Raw genomic sequence first — 23,812 nt, 5'->3', positions numbered from 1 at the left:
TCATGTCCGTACAGCACGCGATGTAACCCAGAAACACGTTGAAGAGATGTACAACACAACACTTCCACGAACACCTACTCATTATGTGGGAGAGTCCTTGTGATGGGTGATTGGGACATTAAGATAATTCAGTCAACTGCAGTGGGTGTCTCTTAACTCGTAATCGGAAACAATCACTCCATGAAATGTTTTTGTCTGCTCAGGACACATTTATTCTCTCATGCTTTCAGTTCCCTGCATTAGCTTCTATTGATCTTAATTTTCGCTGCAGCAATTGGGCAATAATTTATTTATTTTTATTAGGTGATGCCCTATGAAAAAAAAACTTGCATTTTTCGGAAGATTTATATTTGTTTATCGTTGCTTGTCCTCGTAGTTTGTTAATTTCTTAAGTTATAAGCAGAATGACATCTTAGAGTAAATCAATAGTCGTGTGATAAAGGCCTTTTAAGTGCTAAAGCCGTGTCGACGTGCAGTGTGTGCACAAAATTCCTATACTCTCGTCAGCTATAACATGAGAATCATCCTGACATACTTGCTATTGGCTTGAAGACTGTGGGCTCAGATAGCAGTCATGTTTAAAGGTGTGGTGGTATGTGTGTAATACACACATAATTCTTTCATGCAGGATTCATGAACTAAAATATATAAACTAGTTATTATTTGTATTTGAAGCTTTCGTGACTGCATGAATCCATACTCTTTGGTTCTTTCGGTAAAGTCACGTAGGTATAACATGAAATAGATCACGACGTTTCGGACGCAACACAAGCGTCCATCATCAGGTGGTGGGAAAGCATGGTCTGCTGCTCATCAGATGGGAAAGCATGGTCTGCTGCTCATCAGATGGGAAAGCATGGCCTGCTGCTCATCAGATGGGAAAGCATGGCCTGCTGCTCATCAGATGGGAAAGCATGGTCTGCTGCTCATCAGATGGGAAAGCATGGCCTGCTGCTCATCAGATGGGAAAGCATGGTCTGCTGCTCATCAGGTGGGAAAGCATGGTCTGCTGCTCATCAGATGGGAAAGCATGGCCTGCTGCTCATCAGATGGGAAAGCATGGTCTGCTGCTCATCAGATGGGAAAGCATGGCCTGCTGCTCATCAGATGGGAAAGCATGGCCTGCTGCTCATCAGATGGGAAAGCATGGCCTGCTGCTCATCAGATGGGAAAGCATGGTCTGCTGCTCATCAGATGGGAAAGCATGGTCTGCTGCTCATCAGATGGGAAAGCATGGCCTGCTGCTCATCAGGTGGGAAAGCATGGCCTGCTGCTCATCAGATGGGAAAGCATGGTCTGCTGCTCATCAGATGGGAAAGCATGGTCTGCTGCTCATCAGATGGGAAAGCATGGCCTGCTGCTCATCAGGTGGGAAAGCATGGCCTGCTGCTCATCAGATGGGAAAGCATGGCCTGCTGCTTTCCTCCTACCTGATGACGGACGCTTCTGTTGTTGCGCCCGAAACGTCGTGATTTGTTGTATTTTATACCTACGTGACTTTACCGAAAGAACCAAAGAGTATTGGTGTTATTTACAGCCCTTTATCAATCCACTGCTGGATGAAGGCTTCCCCATGCCGTGCTGGTCATGGGGAGTTTATCGACCACACTTCACCGCGCTGGCCAGTGTGCGTCGGTGAATTCGGGGGCTTGGGACCGGTTCAAATATCAATGGCGACCGAGGTTGGCCATTCCTGGGAAGCAAATTCAGGTCACCGCTGTTCGTAACCGGTGCTCTAACCAGCGTCACGCAAACTTCAGTTATATGTGTCTTTTATTTGACTTATGCCTTCCGGACGCTGACCACTGGCCCCCGTGTTAAAGCTCTTGAAGCTCTAATCATTTAGAAACCGCTTCAAAAGAATGATAAGAATTCCCAAGTGTAGGTCCGACACACGCCGACGATAAGAGTGGTTAAAAATAGAGCCCCAATGCTCTTGACACACGCTGGACTGCATTGCAGTATGAAGCGGACACACGTGGATATACAGTTCTCAGGGTCCTGTGAATGTTTGTTGTAGAGAAACTGTAGAATGTCCTCATATCAGGTTCTCATTGAGTGAGTTTTTATTGAAACAAGCTCCTCTTTGATGTAGGTCTCTGGTGACGACCGTTTTCCCCTCACATGCAAAGTAACTCGCGAATTGAGTTTGCCAAACATCCCAGAACTCGGTTTAATCACCAGTGGCCGCCCAGATTAAAACACCGGTTTTTATCCTTATTGGTGCCCACTGGAGTCTTGAATGATTCACATTCGCGAGTTTATGGCACCCATGGACACGGGCACCAACTGCGAAGACTTTGGAAGATGCGTGACTCAGCCACTCCACCTTCCTCTGAGAAGAGCTCATCTCCCACAAAGCACTTCTCCACACGATACTGCCACCTAAAACCCCCATATGAAAATTGTATATTTCTATTCATTTCATGTTTTTTCTTACGGGTACTTCTTACACGTGAGCAGTGCTGGCGCATTGCCTCCTATCCACTTTAAATAAAGTCAATTATTCCTTGCTTGCTAAAGTATATTCCACTTTCAAGGTCCGTGTCAAGACATTACGGCCAGTGCCGATGATTTCGCCACATCTCAGCATGACTTCCTTCTGCAAGGTCAAATAGTCATTGCAGATTGACACATTCTTCAAGGGCCACTCTTAAGAATCTCATCACCATCATCTGCCTTTAGATCTTTCCCTTGGTTGCCCATCTCTGGGTGCCACTCCAAAGCCTGCCTCATTGATCTGCCCTCCTCCATCCTGCACACGTGTCCCACCTATCACAACCTCCTCATCCTGATTGAATCTGCGACGCTTCATTGCCAAGTTCCATTCCGAACTTCCAAAGGCCAGAACTTAACAGAGCAACATCGGTATCATGAAAGAGTTGTAACCTTTTTGTTTTGAAAGTCATTGTGCGCGGCTCGTATTGTGCCTGTCCATGAGCACACTGTAACAACAGCCGTGAATCACAAGCAGACAGTGATATCATCCACAGCACTTGTACCGAGCTAGTAATTCTGGTCACCTCGCAGCTCAGTCATACAATAAAGGAGGTCATTGGACAGACCCAGATATAAATTAAGGGTTAATAGACCAAGGTGAATGGCAGATGCACCACCTGCGCTCCCCGCCATGCCAGCTTGCTTTTAGCCAGCCAGCGCTCTGCTCATTGATAGTGTCACCCCGGTAGCTGGTGTTGATGCTGCAGGGCGACTTTCCTTACTTTGTTATGTATTGTGGAGACTGGCAAAATAACCCCCCACCTCTTCGCTGGGTTGGATTATGGCATCACTACCTCCACACAATGTTGGGTAGCGGTTGTTTTTGTTGTGGGGAACATTGGCGCAGTCGTTCGCACTCTGTGCTACGAACCCAACGAACTGCACGGCTGGTTACGTACGGTGCGAAAGAAGTTCAACATACATACGACCGAGTTCAATTCCGTGGCGAACAGTGGTGGACAGTGTCTTAACTGGTTCTGGGCCTATCCTAAGTAAACTCGGTCTTGAATGAGGACTGTGTCGTTGTGCTTGCTTAAACAAATGCTGCTGGATAATATTGGTCTTGGAAAACAAAGAAGCTGGTAGACTAAAACAACGTGTTACTTGTATGTGGAGATACAGAACAATGTTCTGCTTATGCATGCTGTTCAATGAGTACCTGGTGGGGCTTGTTAACATCAGCCCTGGGTAGACTAATTAAGCAGATCACGTCTCCACATACAGTACTAGTACTCATTTCGATATTGAATACAAAAAATGCGTCCTCCACAACCCACCAGACAAACTCTGGACAAGTTTCAACGTAACATTGCTTGACCCAACATTCTGGCGAAAGGGGAGATCTTTGCCTCAGTGTGTGTATAGTTGAGCGTGGGTACTTACAGTCGGTGTATTGACGTTCTTGTATCCATCGCTTGAATATGTGAGCATGACAGCCGGCGCTCGTATAATGTCCAAATGCCATGTGTGTGCGCGTGTGTGCGTGATGATTATCTGAACGGTCCGGAGCCTTCCCAAGGTCGACTCATCCTCAAATGCATACCTGGTGTGGTGTGTAAACATCGCCACTCGGTGGATAAAGGCCGCCGGGTGTGGTGGTGGCCACCCACTCCTTCGTGTGCCATTCCAGCCTTTCTAAGTGGTCGCTAACAGCAATTGCCCAAACAGTCTGTTGAAAGCTAAACGGGGCATCTTTGTCTCTGTGTGTGTGTGCGTGCGTGCCAATCGCTGCAGGCGGACAGCAGTGCGAGCTTCCTTCGCGCCGCGAGGGCTGGGAATCTGGACAAGGTCCTCGACTGTCTGAACAATGGCATCGACATCAACACCAGCAACCAGGTGATGCTGAGACCTCACTTCGTCTACTCTTAGCCAGGTTAAGATGTCATGTTGGCTGAGCAAGAGGTCAAACCGGTGAGATGTCAACCAGGTGAAGTGTAGAATTAGTCAGATGTCAACCAGGTGAGGTGTAGAATTAGTCAGATGTCAACAAGACCAAGTGTAGAATTAGTCAGATGTCAACCAGATGAAGTGTAGAATTAGTCAGATGTCAACCAGATGAAGTGTAGAATTAGTCAGATGTCAACAAGACCAAGTGTAGAATTAGTCAGATGTCAACCAGATGAAGTGTAGAATTAGTCAGATGTCAACCAGATGAGGTGTAGAATTAGTCAGATGTCAACCAGGTGAGGTTTAGAATTAGTCAGATGTCAACCAGGTGAGGTTTAGAATAAGTCAGATGTCAACCAGATGAAGTGTAGAATTAGTCAGATGTCAACCAGATGAAGTGTAGAATTAGTCAGATGTCAACCAGATGAGATGTAGAATTAGTCATATGTCAACCAGGTGAAGTGTAGAATTAGTCAGATGTCAACCAGATGAGGTGTAGAATTAGTCAGATGTCAACCAGATGAAGTGTAGAATTAGTCATGTCAACCAGATGAGGTGTAGAATTAGTCAGATGTCAACTAGATGAAGTGTAGAATTAGTCAGATGTCAACCAGATGAGGATGTTGACCACCTGAGACCTCATGAAGTGACGCACTGAGCCAGGTAAGGAATTGATCAGGTGGGATATGAAATGGATGATATGTCGACCAGATGAGATGTCTACCAAGTAAGATTTTCAACAGGTAAAATCAGATAAGACATTGACCAGGGGAAACATTTCATACCACTAAATAACCCTGCATATACCCGATCTCACCAGGGATCAGAAGCTCAGCAGGTTTAGATAATACTTACATTAGAGCCTTCCTGGGATATGCGGGCAGTTTAGGATTGAGCTGTGAGGTGGCCAGGTGATTTCAGTACAGCAATGAATCATTTATTGTCTGCGGATTTTTGAGTGTCCCCCCCCTATTGCAGTTGTGGGTTTTCCCTCGAGTGCCCTGGTTCCCACCCACATGCTAAGCAATCCTTAATGGAATGGCGAAAACATCATAAATGCAACATTGTCCTTTAAAAGAGCCTTGAGACTCCACGAGGCTTCCTTGGGTAAACGCAGGTAATTGTTACTCGTAGTATTAAATGTGGACTGAGAGGAATTGACCAGGTTAGATGCCAACGAAGTGAGATGTTGATGAAGCAGAAGTTGACCTCGACGACAGCAAAATAACCTCCTTCCTTAAACCATACATCCATGCCACCTCCTTTGCCCCACCGTCAATTCTGAGCCGGACGAGCCATCAGTTCGATGGAAATTCAAAAACGATTCGCTCCTGCGGGAACGACTGTGCCGTCCTCGCACCAGGCAACGATTAGACATTGAAGGAAGCGCTCTGCTCATCGGGAAATGATTGCCGACAGCAAAGAGAGTGAACACGACGAGCAAGCAGCAGCAGCAGGAGCACCTCCGATTAGCACAGTTGGCTCCATACAGTGTGAAAGAAGTTCATACATACAGTAACGCAGTGGCGAGATGTTAACTCCCTCGCCTGGTATGGAGGAAGTTGTGGGTCCGATCCCCATGGTTGCGTGGATTTTTCTCCAGGTCCTCCGGTTTTTCCCTCCACATTTAGAAACATGCATTTAGATTATTTGGCTGCTAATAATGTCCACGTGATAAGCCATTTCGTTGAGCTATCATTTGTGGCCAGGTCGATTAAAAAAAAATAGCTATATAGCTCAGTGGGCTACACTTGGTAAAATAAAAAGAATATAATTGTTCGCGACCACTAGGGCACTCATCAGGCACCGCGCCCATAATGCCAGAGGCACTCCTTTCCAACGGTCAGCGGTGGAGCGAGCGGCCAATGCTGCGGCCAAATCAACCAAGAAATGTGCGGCCGTCTGCTTCACAGTGGACATTAAAGATCCTGTCAGCTTTCGCGACCAATATTATCTATTATATGTTTTGTGGGTTAGATGGAATAAATATATTGTGGGTTTACTCTCCAACACATCGGTGTGCTGATCTAGTCACTAATTGGCACGTTTTGTTTAAGTGACAAACCTTACTAATTGGCTGCCGGGTGGATGCAGGTTTAACGAAACATTTATATTTAGGCGATCTTACCCAAAAACCTATTTTATGGATTAAAGATCCCGTGAGAGTATATTGAAAGATGGCAACAGGGCTCCCTGCAGGCGAACTATAACTGTCTGTGAAACACAGCACCCTCATGATAGCCCTGTTGTACAAATGATGCGAATACCACATGTACTGGATTATTATAATTGTTATGAATTAAAAATTTGGCCCCGGAATGCCTTGCGGGCAGGGCAGTGTAGGTGAGGTCACCGTGTGCTCATCACGACCGTGGTTGACGGAGTGTGTTGTGATTAGTTGGGTCCAACATGTTGATTCTAAACTAAAATTATAACTACATTTATATTGTACTCAATGTAGTTTCTGTTTTTGTCTGTCTATTTATCTGGTCATCTGTCTATCTGTATTTCCGTTTACATGCCCGCCTGCCCGCCCCCACCTACTTACCTTCCTACGTATTGTTCTGCCTGCTTGCTTTCCTGCCTGTCATGTCTGTCTTCCTGCTACCCTCTCTGTCCTTCTGTCTGTGCATCCACTTTTCCACCCACCATGTGTCCATCTGATTGGTTATGTCTGCTTGGACTGTATTTGTGTATGTATATCTGCTTACCTGTCTGTTTACCTTGCTACCTTTTTGTCCATCCATCCATTCTTTTGTTCATCCATCCATCCATTCGCCTTCCGTGCACCTCTCTGCCTGTTCATCCATCTGTCTGTTTCTCTGCGTGTGTGTCCATTCATCCTTCCATCCACCTATCCATCCATTCATCTGCCTGTATGCGTGTCCATTAATCTCAATCCATCTATCTGTTTCTGTGTCCACTGCAGAACGGTCTCAATGCGCTGCACCTGGCATCTAAGGAAGGCCACGTGGGCGTGGTCAAGGAGCTGCTGTCTCGAGGGGCCAGCGTCGACGCAGCTACCAAGGTCCAAAACCCGGCACAACTAAATTACATTCCTTAAATTACAAAAATTTAATCGTGATTCTCTCGTCTTAAGTCGGTTATGCTTTGCGATTGCCGGTGTAATGAGGGTCGGCGTCCGCTCGGCGTGAACTCCGCACTTGTTGTGACCCCTCGGCGGTGCAGAAGGGCAACACGGCGCTGCATATCGCGTCGCTCGCGGGGCAGGCGAGCACCGTGGCCATCCTCGTGCTGCACAGCGCCGACGTGAATGCGCAGTCGCAGGTGAGCTCGCACTTGCGCGTGCACGTACGCACACACGCGCACATGTACACACGCGCACGTACACGCGCGCGCACGTACGCACACACACGCACATGTACACACGCACGCACGTACGCACACATACGCACATGTACGCACGCACGAACACACGCACGCGCACATGTACACACGCGTGCACGTACACGCGCACATGTACACACGCGCGCACGCTCACTACAAACGCACGTGAGTACGTGCAGTACAACAACAGCAACAGCAACCGGCTACGGGTCGTCACTTAGTGGTGACAGTGACGTCGCCACAGAGTTCGTACCAGGCTAGGTGCACTTTGGGGTAGTGGGAAAGCATCCAATGAGGCTCCGCTGGTAGGAGCTCACAGACACAGGTGTTATGGGCTCGATGGCTGGCAGATGTGCGCAGCCCGTGCTGCCCACTACGCCACCTTGCTGCGTTGTAGCGCTCTGTTCATTGTTGTGAGCGCCCTCCGTTTTTGCCAGAGCGCGATGGTCTGAAGTTGTGCACTCGCATCCTTCATGAGCTTCCTCCACACACACACATGAACACTTAGTGTACTGTGTGTGTATGCTTGCACTCATGCAGATGTCCTGCACCACATGCGTACACACACACACACATACAAATTCGCTACACACTGGACATGTGCAAATGCATCAATTGATCAATTAAAATGTATTATTAAGCTCGTGATATATGCATCAAATCACACGGTTTAGAAACGGTTATCTACAACTTGTGCAAATTACATGCACTTGCCTGTAATCCCCCAGCACTGTGGAGGTGGTGCAGGTGAATCACGTGAATGTTGTGAAATTCCCTTCCTGGGGCGTCGGGGTGCCGTAACCTGGCCCACCAGAATGCATTACGACGAATGTGGACTGCCAATTTTATAAACGTTTACTTAATTGGCCTTTTGGCGTCCTCTGGTCTAACACCGTTTGAGACGAGGCTCAAAAAGAAAGCTGCCTCTGGTGTGGACCAATCAGTTTCAAGGACAATGCGTAGAATATCAGAGTATGTTTTTTGTTTGCATTCTGACCACAAGTATTGTGGTTAATGCAGACATGATTCCTTGTAGAAGGTTTCAGTTTGGTGTTTTAACAACTTAACACCTGTTTTGTTGCCAGAAAAAAGGGGAAAACCCTATTCTCATATTTTGCTACTGGCAAAGGAGGTCCCATGATGCAGATGACAGATTTGTTTAATTCGGTGGTGGTGAAGATCATTGCATATTCCAAGGACAGCAATAATAACTAAGAGATTGGTGGCAAGGCTAGACTGTGGATCATGACAGAAAGACGAAAACGAATGCATTTGGAACGTCATCATTAGACCTCCTTCGCCAGTACCAAAATATAATAATAGGGTTTTTCCCCTTTTTTTTCTGGCAACAAAACTGAAACCTTTTTACAAGGATTCATGTCTGCATTAACCACAATACTTGCAGTCAAAATGCAAACAAAAAACACACTGATAATATATGCATTGTCCTTGAAACTGATTGGTCCACACCAAGGGACAGCTTTCTTTTGAGCACCAATTTGGTCGAGGCTTTAGTTTTGTTGCCAGAAAAAAGGGGAAAAACCCTATTATTACATTTGGAACGCGTCGCCATATGCGTGACGAGGTACATCTGTACACACTGCTGATGTTTGATGAAGTGGCATGAATGTAAAAAAAGGAAAAGCGGTAGATGGAGACCATTAGAGACTGGGATATTATTGTAAATGTCATCAGGAGGATAGCGTACCCAATGTTATAGCAAAGCCCCAAATTGCAGAGGGGTTTGATTATCGGGGCGACACAATTTTAGTAATGAGTAGGGCAGAGAGAAACATGTTCACACACACACACAGTCACCACAACAGATTGCATGACAAATATTGGCGATATACCATCAAATATACGGTACAGTATGCAGAAACTAACATGTTTGGGGGGACACAAAGACAAAGACCCCCCGTATAGGCATAACAGGCTCTAGGAGCAAGTGCTGTTAGCAAGCACCGATGAAGGCCAGCACAGCCCTCGAGGGGGTGGGTGGCCAGTACCACGCCCGGCCGCCTTTGTCTCTCTATTGGTGATGTTGACACACCACACCAAGTACATATTTGAGGCTGAGTCGACCTAGGGGAGGCCCAGGACCGGTTCAGATAATCCTCACAGCTAGAGGTGCAAAAGGAAAAATATGGACAAACTGGGGGGTGATTTGGTAAAGTTGATTGATGCAAATAAGAGCAGAGGTAGTCAGAGACTAAGACGGACAGATAATATCGTAAATCTAACCAGAAGCATAGTATACCAAGGTCATGAATGCTCTGCAATAAGTGGTAATGGCTAACAGAGAGAAGAGCGTGTGAGCGAATGAGCGAATGGATGGGTAAGTGAGAAAATGAGCGAGTGTGAGTGAGCGAACGAGTGGATGAAGCTGCGGTGAGCGTGTGAGGATGTGTGCGCGTGTATCGGGCAACGCCTGGAGTAGCCGTTGGAGTTTGTGGAGGCGCAAGGTGGGAAAAGGTCTGAAGTTTTCGTGACTGCAATGATCAATACCCTCTGGTTCTTTCGGTAAAGTCACGTAGGTATAAAATAAAATACTAAAATAATAAAAATAATAAAATTATTTTTTTTAGGTATAAAATAAAATACCAAAAAATACTACAAATAATGAAAGTATTTTTTTAGGTTTAAAATAAAATACTAAAATAATAAAAATAATAACATTAATTTTTTAGGTATAAAATAAAATACTAAAAATGCTACAAATAATAAAAGTTTTTTTTTAGGTATAAAATAAAATACAAAAATAATACAATTTATTTTTTAGGTATAAAAGAATGTTTTTATTTTATTTTTTGTATTTTATTTTATACCTACGTGACTTTACAGAAAAAACCATAGAGTGTGGGAAAAGGTATTGAAGATTTTACCCAGGAGGGCAGTATACAGTATCAATGTTTAGTATCAGTGGCGTCTGCTGGGTTATGGGAGCTTGCAGAGGTGGAGGAAGGAGCTGGGACGGGGGGGGATGTCGATTATTGATGAACGTGTTGAGTTCGTGTTGTGTTTTCGTGCTTGTACACCATTGCCAATGCTGCAGCATCAGCAGCAAACATCACAGAATTATTTGATGAGCGGAAAAAAAAAACATTACAGTATTTCGGGTTTCCTTTTTATCACGAGTCGGGCCCCACCACCCTCGCCCCACCAGACCTACCGACACCACCCTCGCCCCACCAGACCTACCGACACCACCCTCGCCCCACCAGACCTACCGACACCACCCTCGCCCCACCAGACCTACCGACACCACCCTCGCCCCACCAGACCTACCGACACCACCCTCGCCCCATCGGCCCCACCAGTTGGCCGGCCACGGTACGTTATAGAGAAGCCCCGAATCGTGGAGTCTATTGTATTCGTTATCGAGGTCACAAATTTTCGGCAGCGAGTCAAACGGCGCGCGCAGAGAGATGAGTGCGCGTACGCGTCTTGCACGCACAAAGACAAAGATCCCCCGTATAGCCTTAACAGACTGTAGGGGCAAGTGCTGTTAGCGAGCACCTATGAAGGCCGGCACGGCACACGAGGGGGTGGGTGGTCAACACCACGCCCGGCCGCCTTTGTCTCCCTAGCGGCGATGTTTACACATCGCACTAGGTACTCATTTTAGGCTGAGTCGATCTAGGGGAGGCCCGGGACCGCTTCAGATAATCGTCACTGGTGTTGGCCGTGAGCGGGAATCGAACTCGGGTCGCCGGGTTTATAGCGCAGCGCGCTAACCGCTACACCACCGCTCCCCACGCACGCACATGTACGGACCTACACTCACGCACATGCACGGACCTACACGCACGCACGTACATGCACGCGTCTCCCGCGTGCCTGCATTGTACAAGGCTCGCTCCCTCTCGAGCAAGACCCCACCACGTACGCAGCAGCAGCAGCCACTCGCTCCGCTTGCCGCAGAGCCCACGCCCCAGTGTGGATCTGCTCCACAATCCCCCTCCCCGCCACCTCCCCCACCCCTCTCTCATTCCCCACCCCGGCCTTGAAAGTGGCCGAGCGCTCGCTGCTCCCATCTGTCGAGCATTTTCCACCAACCCCGCTGCGCGGATGTGGTTTTGCGGCTTTTATTGTGGAGCGCGCACGTCAGGGTAGTGGATGGTGGGCGCAAAGGGGGAGCGGTGGTGCAGCGGTTAGCGCACTGCGCTACGAACCCAGCGGCCCGAGTTCGCTTCTCTTTTCACGGCCAACACCCAGTGACGATTATTTGAACCCGTCCTGGGCATCCCCTAGGTCGACTCGGCCTCAAATGAGAACCTGGTGCGGTTTGTAAACATCGCCATTGGGGAGACAAAGGCGGTCGGGTGTGGTGCTGGCTATATCACTCCCTCGTGTACCGTTCGGGCCTTCATGCGTGCTCCTCGCAAACAGCACTTGCCCCAACAGTCTTAAAGGCTATACGGGGATCTTTGTCTTTGCTTTGTTGGTGGGCGGAAATGTTTTTCTGCGGAGGCGAATCCTTTTGGACCTCTGGCTCGGCGTGCCGCGCTCATATTGGAATGAAACGACGACTCACTCGGTCGATCAGTCAGTCCATTAGTCTTGTCAGTGATGTTTGTTCAGAACCTGGATGCGAGACCACCGGGATGAAAATGGGTTGCTGTATTTGCCAAGGAGACCCCTGGGATTATTACAGATAAAAGGCACAGGTGCAGACCCTGCAATTACTTAGCCGCACCATGAGGGGGAAGCATCGAAAGTCACTTTCGAGGGTTGGGCTGGCCTACTCTTCCATGCTGAACAGATGTCTTGAATGGGTGGAAAACCCCACACTTTGCCCCAAGACCAAGATCTTCCGTTTAGCCTTAACAGACTGTCGGAGCAAGTGCTGTTAGCGAGCATCTATGAAGGCTGGAACGGCACACGAAGGGTTTGGTAGCCAGCACCACGCCCGGCCGCCTTTGTCTCCCCAGTAGCGATGTTTACACACCGCACCAGGTACTCATTTGAGGCTGAGTCGACCTAGGGGAGGCCCAGTACCGGTTCAGATAATCGTCACTGGTGTAGGTCAGTGACGATTACACAATCGCTCCCCACACTTTACCCCACCAACACCGCGACCTACATACTGATCGACTAACTGAATCGATGGCTCAATTTATCAATTATTAAATCAACGAGTCATTCATTCAGTGATGTATATATCATAGGCAGGTGAGAGCCCCTTGAGGTTAAAGTATTTTGTTTGCAAGGGAAACCCGCGGTGATGTTTTACAGAGGAAAACGAACAAAATCTATTTACGGAAATCAATTGCAGATTACTTGACAAACGTAAATAAACAAATTGATGAGCAGAAACGATCGGCAGTAATCAGACAGTGCGACGCGGCCAAATAAACATAATAACGTACCAAGACAAGAAATCAAAGCCATTAAACATTGATGCAGTTAACTCGTAACTATTGTATTCAGTCCTACAAATGGAAAGACATGGAAATTGTACTCGAGGACTGTTGGACAAAATGTTCCTTTAATTTTAGGTAATGAAACAATCCCTCGTGTCTATGCCATCGACTAAACTCCTGCAACAGCACTTTTCTTTCACTGTTACATGATCGTTACTTTTTGTGATATTGCTTTGGCAGTGGTGCAAAAGCACAAATTGCAAGTGAAAAATCAGCACATCAATAACACTTTCGTTGAAAGGAAAATAATGCTTTGTAGATGAGGGTTATTTGAGTGTTTGTACCGGTTGAATGTTGCACGTTGCTTGCACACAGATCCAAGTATAGTAGTACTGAGACCATGTTGAGCCTGGTTAGTACTCCAAATCAGTACTTCTGATGTGTGACTGCTGAGGAATACCATGTGTTGTAGGCTTGGGCTGTTACAGCAATGGATAACTATAACCAACAGTGTGGGCCCTCTCCAGTGACTCGGACTTTCTCTCCCATGAAGCCAAAACCCTCGTTCATGAATCTACCCAACGTCCTGACGTAGCAGTAGCAGCAGCAGGACCCTCTTGACAGGAAGCCTTCGGACTCATCGAGTCTTTGCCGAGCAAATGGAGGCCGTACTTCATTTGGAGCTTTCGTGACTGCAGGAATTACTCTGGTTCTTTCGGTGAAGTCACGTATAAAGAGAAAATAATCAATTAAATACTAGCATACGACGTTTCGATTGCAACACAAACAATCGTCATCAGGTATAAATGAAATAGAAACACAAATCTAGTATACTTAGAAATGTAATGTAATACAACAGAGAGTCGGATAACATAACAGTTAACATCCTACCCGGTTGATTACGTTCTTCCTGAGAATGCTAAATTTGAGAGAGAGATAAAACACAGAACCAGAGACATTTAGACAGACATATAAGTAGAGACAGATATCACAGAGATACATAGAGAGAGAGAGACGTGCCTATGCAATCGAAAACGTCGTATGCTAATATTTAATTTATTATTTCCTCTTTATACGTGACTTTACCGAAAGAACCAAAGAGTAATTGGAGGCCGTTTTTACTATCACAGGGGATGCTACTGCCGGGCAATGCTTAGCACGCTTTGGACTTGCAATATAAAAAAATCATTTTACCGCAGTTAGTCAATCATCAGGATGCAACGTGGTGCGGAAGAGTGACTATGGGTACTGCCCACGTCTTCTCGTGCCCCCCCTTTGCAAGTACCTTTTATTATTTTTGTCGCTTGTTATCCGTAATGGCGTAAGGGACGACACGATATCTGAGCTTCTGGGCGGGCGCCAGGTTTTGCACGAGCAAGTCGTCCGAAATACCTTAGCGTCATCTCCTATCCATTCCACGAGATTAACATTCTCCTTTGTGTCAGTGGGGATAAGGTGGGAGGGGAGGTGGTGGGTGCAGAAGGTGGGAGGTGAGTGGTGGAGGTGGGAGAGGGATGGGAGAGGGATGTGCCGGGGCTGGCCTCCTGCCGAATCCGGGACAGAAAATTGATTTAACCCTTGAACGCCACACCGCCATCCTCCGAAATTTAAACTTAAGTGCGACTCGTCGGTGGAGTCACAGGCCGTCGTATCTCACCACATTTCAATATTTATGATCGGCTGACACAGTATGACTTGTAGTTGGTTTTTTTTATTTTTCCCACCCAGTCTAAATTCCAATTGGCTTGCCAAGGTAGGGCTGGCTCATGAGAAAATGACGCAGTAAATTTGTCAAGAGGAAGGCCCCACTCTCCCCCGTCTGGCGTTCCCCTGGAAGGAATCGGCTCCTTCGTGTGAGGATTGGATTTACGGTCGCGCGCGCCAGAGAGCGTGTGTGTATCTGTGCGACACCGCTGTCACCTAACGGAGTGCGTGCCCAGATCCTATTAGATCTTGGTAGCCTAAATCAGGGATTGAGCCTGGATAGTGCTTGGATGGGTGACTATCACGAACTATTGTTGGGAGGGGAGTAGAGCAGAACATATTGTACTGTACGTTTGTGATACCGAGTCTATGGACCCCCGCTTACACAAACCCGGTCTGGACCAGTATCCGCATCTATATTGGGAACGAATTTCTTTAGAACAGTTTTTGTGTGTGTAGCTTGTTGTCCTTCCCCCGCACCACCGATTCGCACGGTTGGCTACGTAGGATGCAAAATCAGTTCTACATGCATGCGTTTTTATCCAGCAGTGGATTGACAAAACGACTTGTACGTACATGGCAAGAGTGCACGCTGGCCGTGTTCAAGCCCTGAGAGCCAGCATCGCTGGCTCTCAGGGCTGTTAATTCTTCCCGCCGCCGGTTATTAAGCCATTAAACCAATGAGTTGGTGGTAGCAGTCTGGTCGATAATTCATGGGCAAAAAAAACATCCGTTGTGTAATGAATGCGATTACTTTAATTTAAGGAAAGTCGTTACTGAGGCCTAACCTTTTAAAATAATGAAAATTATTTATATGCGGCAAGGTACCTCCGATTAGCACGGTTGGCTACGTACGGTGCGAAAGAAGTTCAACAAACACACATGCATACTGTGTACAGACACATTGTGTTGTCATTTACAGCTGGGACGATCATTGGAAGAGTCGATCAATTGTCTCAACTGTATAATCAACTATTTTTGCCCGTTGCTCATGAGCTATAAATGCAGACATTCATATTCCCCCCAAAAAAATTGTTCATCGGAAAACATTTAAAACAATATAATTCATATGGCCCCATGGTATAAAGTTCAGTATCCAACTCAAATTATCCACTCTCAACAGGCCTCGATGTGCCATGAAGAAGGGCCCATTGCCCAACACATTGCCTATAATATCTATTTTTCGTTTAAGGCCACAGCATTATTGACCATTGTGTTGATCCTTACCCTTGGAGTTTTCCTGTTATCTCCTCGTGGTCGTGTGGATTTTTATCCGGGTCCTCTGGTTTTTCCCTCCACATTTAGAATCAACATCACACGTTTCGAGTATTTGGCTGCTATACATTTCCACGTGATAAGCCACTTCGTTGAGCTGTCATTTTTGATGTGGCCAGGTCGCTTCTGAAAGCTATACAGCTCAGTGGGCCTTACCTGGTAAAATAAAAATAGTTTAGTTTTTATAGTTTCAGTTGACGTTTTTCTGTTGTTGCTATTTTTGTGGTTGATTACTCAGCCTCTTTAAAAAAAAATCGACGGTGCCCTCACAATGCCCAGCGTGATGCGTGTGGATGACGCCACTAACATCACCGAGCCATTTGTTCCCAGCGAGCGGCACGCGTGGTGACGCGACACTTTATCCCTCCAAAAGATTTTCGTGCTCTTCCGATTGGCTGATAACCAGTGTGTTAATCGATTACGTAAAGAATTGGAGAGCCCAGCCTCTAACCGTAGGCTCGTCTATGATTTGATTGGCCGATTGAAGTGACTTCGAACACATTTCACTGACACGGGAAAATGGTCTGCATTCATAAAAGCACATTTCATACTTTCATACTCCAAAAGGTATGCTCTAGGCTGAGAGGATCGTTGAGAGAATTAGCCCAAGTGCACATATATATACAGACAAAGATCCCCCTATAGCCTTAACAGACTGTGAGGGCAAGTGCTGTTAGCGAGGACCTATTAAGGCCAGGGCGGTGTAATAAAGGGTGGTATGGCCAGTAGCATGCCCAGCTGCATTTGTCTCCCGAGTGCTGATGTTTACAAACCACACCAGGTACTCGTTTAAGGCTGAGTTGACCTAGGGAATGCCCAGAACCAGTTCAGATATTTTCTACCGATGTTTGCCACAGCCGGGGCTCGAACTTTGGAAGTGAAGTTTGAAGCATTGCGCGTTAACTACTATTACACCATTTCCCATAACACCCATGTATTCATGCACAGCCCACATTTCAAAATGAAAGACAAATATCCTTCCATATGACCTTAAACTGTTGTTGGTCAGAATCTATTAAGGCACACATTTACACACAAGCGTATTCACATGCACCAAGGCAAACGGACAAGGGCGCAAACGTGCACACACACCCCTGTATATTTGACAGCACATTAGACGATAATAAAACATGGCAGTGGTGTGACGGTGGTGTGGAAACACAATAACGAACATAATCATGATGTAGGCGACGTGCCAGTTTGCCCCGGGCTTTTACCGGCCGGCCCCACGGTGCTGTTTTTAGATAATCGCCTTCCAAACCCCCGGCCCCCATCCATCGATTTCCCCACTTGCCGTTGTCTCACAGTCCCCGTGTCCCGCATGATGTGAGCGCGAGGCCTGGTAATGAGGACGCTGGGGGTCGAGGGGGGCAATGCTTTAAAATAGCTTGTGGCTCATGCCCCATATCAGAAGCGCGATTTACGGCCCATTTCGATTCGCAAACACGGACCGACGATGGCAACGGCCGCCGTGAGCGGTGCTCATCGTCGTCAGCAGGTGTTGCCGCAAGCCGATAGTTTTGTGATTTTTTTTGGTTTCATCTTCTAGGTATGTAAGAATAGCCTTCGCCACGACTTACCCTGTAAATCGCTTTTATTGACGTCATTTCAATATTCGTCGCACCTTTCAGGAACGCATCCCCGACGTACACCGAGGTATTGCTGTATATATTTACGTGATGCGGTACCCTTGGCTGAGTTGCTTGACTCTGCCTCCGTGTTTGATCCTCGCTGGTGAGGCCAACTCCGCTACGAACCCGGCGCCCTGACTTGGATTCTCGGCTCTCTGGCTAATATCGCTTGGGAGTGATAACCGGTCCTGGTCACCCGCCTCTCCTCCCCCCCCCTTCACCAACCCGCACCAACAAAATGTGGTGAAGTATGGTCAAGCAACCCTCGTGACTGACACGGGGTGGGGTGGCGTTAATCCAGTGGAATAATAAAGGGCAGTGTAACTTCGCCAGTAATCTTCACGAAGAGTTAATTTGAAGTTTGCCATCAGCTTCGGAGTCGTTACAAATTATGTGACATTGAAATGGCCAGGTGGCTCAGGGAGATAATGCTCTGTGTAGGCACTGAGCTAACAACACTGACATCCTGCACTCGGCAAGCAACCTTCATTAAATTGGGTTTTCTTGGGTTGATGGTCTCGGCCGAACTATCAATAATTTCATTTTAAAAAGTTTCACTCAACTAGCAGCCCTCCCTCCAGCTATCCAGCCAGCCAGCAAAACTTTTTTTTTTTATATATAATAATACAGCATGATTATTTTGAAATTTCCAGCTTTGAAAAAAAGCACCACATAGTGTGGGTAGGAGGCAATCGAAGGGGCAGCTGGGATGCCATCTTATGTGACATGAGGGGGTGCACTGCATGGTGTGAACAGAAATGGGATAATAAAAATAATAAAGATCCGACAACACGATGAGTAAGAGTGTGTCGATGTGTATCGCTATCGAGGTGTGTGTGTGTGTGCCAACTAAAAATATAAGATTGACTATCTGTAGGCCGTAGTTATATCTGTAGAATGGTCTTTACCACGTGGGAGTCCATTGGGAGAGCATGACTATTACCACCGACATGGAGCGACGAACGATATGAGCTCTTGTGCAGCAGCTCGGGGGATGAGTGCATCGCAGAAACGCGAGGGCTGGCGGCAGTTTATGGAGGCCTTCATCCCACAGTGAATGGATCATGGCTGTGATAAAAAAATGATGGTGTAGGGCTGCAAATAGAAATGAGAACTAACCAAACGCCTGTTTAAACCAGGGAGACAGTTTGACTTGTGTCGTACTTAATGTGTCCACACGTGCGTGTTTGTGTGCGGTGTGTGTGTGTACGCGATGTTGCGTGCGCTTACAGAATGGTTTCACTCCGCTGTACATGGCGGCGCAAGAGAATCACTTGGACGTCGTCAAATATCTGCTGGAGAACACAGCCAACCAGGGCATCGCCACCGAGGTGAGACGCAATAGAATAGGCCTACTGGGGGCTGGATGTATGTAGAACTTCATAAGCACCGTACATAGCCAACCGTGCTCACCGGAGGTGGTGGATGATGGTGACAGATGATGGTGATTCACACGTAGGGCCAATTCACCCTGATCGTGGCCATTGTCAACCAGGTGAGATGCCAACCGGGGTGAAGATCTGAGCAGATAATATGTTCACCAGGGGAGAGAGACCTCATCAAATCAGGTGCAGACCAGGTGAAGAATCACCCAAAGTGAGTCATTGACCACGTGTGACATTGATTGGGTAAGGCGTTGATCAGACCGTGAATGAGGTGAAATATTGAGCACAAGGCGAGATGTCAACCGAGGAGGTAACACCACCTACCAAGTGGACTTGCACTTAATTTGCTTGCACAGGTACACGTACAGCTCTGTTGTCAACACTTTCCTGTGTGAGGGCTTCCCACCCTCTACGGGTCATGGAGTTATATTTGACCTTACATCACCAATGCTGGGGAAGGCAGGGAGCATAGCCCTGGGAGCATAGAAATATAGTACAACTGTAAAGGAGAGCCGACACAAGGTTGCAGGGGGTTCGTCTTTTAATCCTTTTCTCACATCCACACCTGTCCCCAGCCGTCTCAATCTCGTTCCCGACAAAAGCCCCTTCTTCCCGCCCGTTCTCCCCTTATATCTCCTCGATTACCCCTCCCCCTTCTCCTGTCACCGTCCCACGAACCCTCCTATTGGTGGGTTCCCTTCCCCTGACACCCGACACAACCATTGATTTTGATCCACTACCCTCAGCTGCCCACCTTTGTAGCTCACGCAGTCCTGTGACAGCTATTTTTGCGCATGGTATTCACCCACTTCTTCCCTTCCTTGTCTCTCTTTTACTGCTACTGGCCCAGTCGTTGCAACGCCGTGACATCTCAACCTTCGTCAGGGTCTCGTACTGGATGAACTCGCTCACCCACAGAGTAAATTTCGATTTAAAGCTTTCGTGACTGCAGGGATTCATCTTCTTGGTTCTTTCGGTAATGTCACGTAGAAGGGAAATAATAAAATAATAAAATGTATTCTTTTATAATGTTTTTTATTATTATTTTATTATTTCCCTTCTACGTGACTTCACCCACAGAGTGTTCAGCTGCATAGAACTCAACGATTTTATTCCTCCCTTCCTCACTCTGCTCAACTTTGCAACTCTCATTTTATCATTTTATCGTGTCTCTTCCCCAAGCTCCGATAACCTTGTTCATTTCAAGAAACCAGGGCCAGATTTAGGTATCTTTGCCCCTGGGAAGCCAGAGCAGAATTGACCCCCTCACCCCACCCCGGCCCCTCCCCCCACCCCAGCCCCTCCCGACACCCCACCCCGGCTCCTCCCCCCACCCCACCCCCTCCCCCCACCCCACCCCGGATCCTCCCCCCACCCCACCCCGGCCCCTCCCCCCACCCCACCCCGGCCCCTCCCCCTCACCCCACCCCGGCGTCCCCCCCCCTTCCACCCCGGCCCCTGCCCCCACCCCACCCCGGCCCCTCCCCCCACTCCACCCCGACCCCTCCCCCCACCCCGGCCCCTCCCCCCACTCCACCCCGGCCCCTCCCCCCACTCCACCCCGACCCCTCCCCCCACCCCGGCCCCTGCCCCCACCCCACCCCGGCCCCTCCCCCCACTCCACCCCGACCCCTCCCCCCACCCCGGTTCCTCTCCCCCTCCCCACCGCCCACTCGGTTTATCTCCACTCGGGAGGATTAATCTCCGTCAAGTGGGGGGAAAAAACTGGAGGGCGAAATGAAAACAACCCAATGAGAAAAACAGATGAAGTGTAGCATCCTTTATTTGTTCATATTTAAATAAACTTAACACGTGAATAATATTTCTAACGTTTCTAGATGAAACAAACTGTAATGTGTTTTTCATGAGGCCAGACCATGAACAAAATTCCCAATGACCCCCCCCCAATTCCCCCTTCCCCCCCGATTCCTTTCCCCCCCTCGTCCCCAACTAACCGGCAATTAACATTGGGTTGCTATCTGCTGAACTGTGGTTGCTACTCAAAGCTGCTGGCTACTTTGCATTAAGAGGCCTGCGGAGGTCTGTGTTCAAACACTGTGATTATAATGAATGGTACATTATAGACAAACCAAAGTAATTGTGGCATTGCAACGGAAACCGTGGACCACATACTAAACGCATAGAGACACAGACTTGTATAATCATCGAGAGCCATAGAGATTCATAGAGATAAATACAGAGACACATGGAGGATACAGCAAACACAAGCCACAGGAGTGGGACTGTGTCCATGACTGTGTCCATGCAACCCCACACTGTGGACCGTATCGTAAACCCCCCGTGGTCTGCGCTCATTCAACGGACGAGGAGGGGAGCAGAACAACGACACGAACTCTCTCTCTCTCCTGAAGCCCTCTCGTCTTGGCCAGGAGACCGCGACAGTGGCATTTAGCTCCATCATGTGCAAGCATAGAAAGAATGAAAAAAAGCACGAACTTGCGTTGACTTTGGTGACGTTGCCGGGCCGAATGATGTCGCGACTGCTGCTGCTGCCGGGGCGGTCGTGCTGGCGCTGATTGAGGCTGTGGGTGCGCGGCTAGTGAAATTGCCGCAGCTCAAATACAGCAGCGTGTTCCGTATTGATAGCGTGCTCCCCCCCCCACACACCGCAGTCAATTTCCATGCAAATCAGAATTTCCTTTAAATTCTTTTCAAGGCAAATTTCACAGAAAATGTTTACGTGTTATCTTTAATTGCGGTGCGAATTAAGTCTTGCCTCAACGGCTGGGAAGTTTGTTGTGCACTTAAGAGAGTTGACGTCTCCAGAAGGATGATGATGATGATGGTGGTGGGATTGGCGCGGTGCAGGATGGCTTCACGCCGCTGGCCGTGGCGCTGCAGCAAGGCCACGACCAGGTGGTGGCCGTGCTGCTCGAGAATGACACCAAGGGCAAGGTGCGGCTGCCGGCGCTGCACATTGCCGCGCGCAAGGATGACACCAAGGCGGCCGCGCTGCTGCTGCACAACGACCACAACGCAGACGTGCAGTCCAAGGTGCCGCCCGCACTGCCTGCATGTGTGCGTGTACGTGTGCGTGTACGCGTGTGTGTACGCGTGTGTGTGCGCATGGGTGGGGAGCGGTAGTGTAGCGGTTAGCGCGCTGCGCTATGAACCCGGCGACCCGAGTTCGATTCCCGCTCACAGCCAACACCAGTGAGGATTATCTGAACCGGTCCTGGGCCTCCCCTAGGTCGACTCAGCCTCAAATGAGTACCTGGTGCGGTGTGTAAACATCACCACTAGGGAGACAAAGGCGGTCGGGCGTGGTGCTGGCCACCCACCCCCTCGTGTACCGTTGCCGCCTTCATAGGTGCTCGCTAACAGCACTTGCCCCTACAGTCTGTTAAGGCTATACGGGGGATTTTAATTTTAGAACTTTCGTGACTGCAGGAATTATTATTTGGTTCTTTCGGTTAAGTCACGTCTAAAGATAAAATAATAAATTAAATTGAATAATAGAATACGACGTTGTGTTGCAATCGAAACGTCGTATTCTATTATTTAATTTAATTTATTATTTTATCTTTAGACGTGACTTAACCGAAAGAACCAAATAATATACGGGGGATCTTTGTCTTTGTGTGCGCATGTGGGGGAGCGGTAGGTCGACTCGGACTCAAATAAGTACCTGATGTGGTGTGTAGTAAACATCGTCACTGGGGAGAAAAAGGCATCTGGGTGCTGTGCCAGCCTTCATAGGTGCTCGCTAACGGCACTTTCTCCTACAATCTGTAAGGGCTATACGGGGGATCTTTGGGGAGCGTTTGGTCGACTCAACCTAAAATGAGTACCTGATGTGGTGTGTAGTAAACATCTTCCTAACTATATGTTAACGCTATATGGGGGACCTTTGTCTTGTGTGTCTGTATTGACCATGTTTTATCGGGAGCGGTAGTGAAAGGGTTTAGCGGACTCCGCTACTAACCTGCGACCCGAGTTTGATTGGCAAATATTTTAACCTGTCCTGGGCCTCTCCTTAAATGAGTACCCAGCTGGTGCAGTGTGTAAACATCGGGCAGTGGGGAGACAAAGGCGGCCAGACGTGGTGTTGGCCACCCCACCACCCATCGTGTGCCGTGCTGACCTTCCTTCTGTCCATGCAACCTTGTCGCCGATGTAAACGTGCGACGCATCTAACCGCTTGAGGCGCGAACAATTGCAGCGTTCAAAATATTCGAGATTATTTCTACGTTATTTGAAACAGGCCGCGACCTGACAGCCACGTCACATTGCCTTAATGAGTGTACGCATGCTCGCACACACGCACGCTGTGCCTGCTTGGGATTTCATGGATTACGGAGGATCTAGTGCCTGGTGATGCACTTTATGGAGATTGTAAATAATGGATTGCACTATTGTGCAGGAACCTATTTTTGATGCCCGCAACAGCTATTGCGTGTTTGACCCGATATATACAATCATGATATATAAATGTGCAAAATGCATCGCAATGATTTTGTCTTTGAAAAAGGATAAAGACTGTTGTGTTTTCTGTCCTGAATTTTTTTGGCAACGCAAACCCCCAGATGATGGTGAACAGAACTACGGAGGTAACGTTTCGCGCTTTGGCGTTTCTCGTGAAACGTAGCTGGCTTCCCAGTTTGTATCGTGACGCCCGCCCGCACGCTCTGCACCTTCAGTGCACCGCGTGACTGCAGAGTTTCGTTAGATCTTTGTGCACACGTACGAGAACACT

General features: G+C 47.9%; 1 protein-coding gene across 15 annotated transcripts in view; it reads left to right on the top strand.

Moving 5' to 3' along the window:
• The window catches only part of LOC144946487 (ankyrin-2-like), a 253,800-nt gene that overhangs the window by 142,551 nt on the left and 87,437 nt on the right, over positions 1–23,812 (top strand). For 11 of the 15 annotated variants that reach the window (XM_078875404.1, XM_078875416.1, XM_078875407.1 and 8 more), the window contains exons 2-7: positions 4,234–4,335; positions 7,316–7,414; positions 7,576–7,674; positions 18,943–19,041; positions 21,925–22,110; positions 23,643–23,666. In XM_078875404.1, the coding sequence (XP_078731530.1) occupies positions 4,234–4,335; positions 7,316–7,414; positions 7,576–7,674; positions 18,943–19,041; positions 21,925–22,110; positions 23,643–23,666 (609 nt within the window). The remainder of the gene's footprint in view (positions 1–4,233; positions 4,336–7,315; positions 7,415–7,575; positions 7,675–18,942; positions 19,042–21,924; positions 22,111–23,642; positions 23,667–23,812) is intronic. The other 4 variants (XM_078875418.1, XM_078875417.1, XM_078875408.1 and 1 more) reach the window with 1 other exon arrangement.

The sequence above is a fragment of the Lampetra fluviatilis genome, chromosome 41 (genome assembly GCF_964198595.1).
Source record: "Lampetra fluviatilis chromosome 41, kcLamFluv1.1, whole genome shotgun sequence".
Taxonomy (NCBI): domain Eukaryota; kingdom Metazoa; phylum Chordata; class Hyperoartia; order Petromyzontiformes; family Petromyzontidae; genus Lampetra; species Lampetra fluviatilis.
The sequence above is the reverse complement of the archived record's forward strand: the minus strand, read 5'-3'. Positions and strand labels throughout refer to the sequence as shown.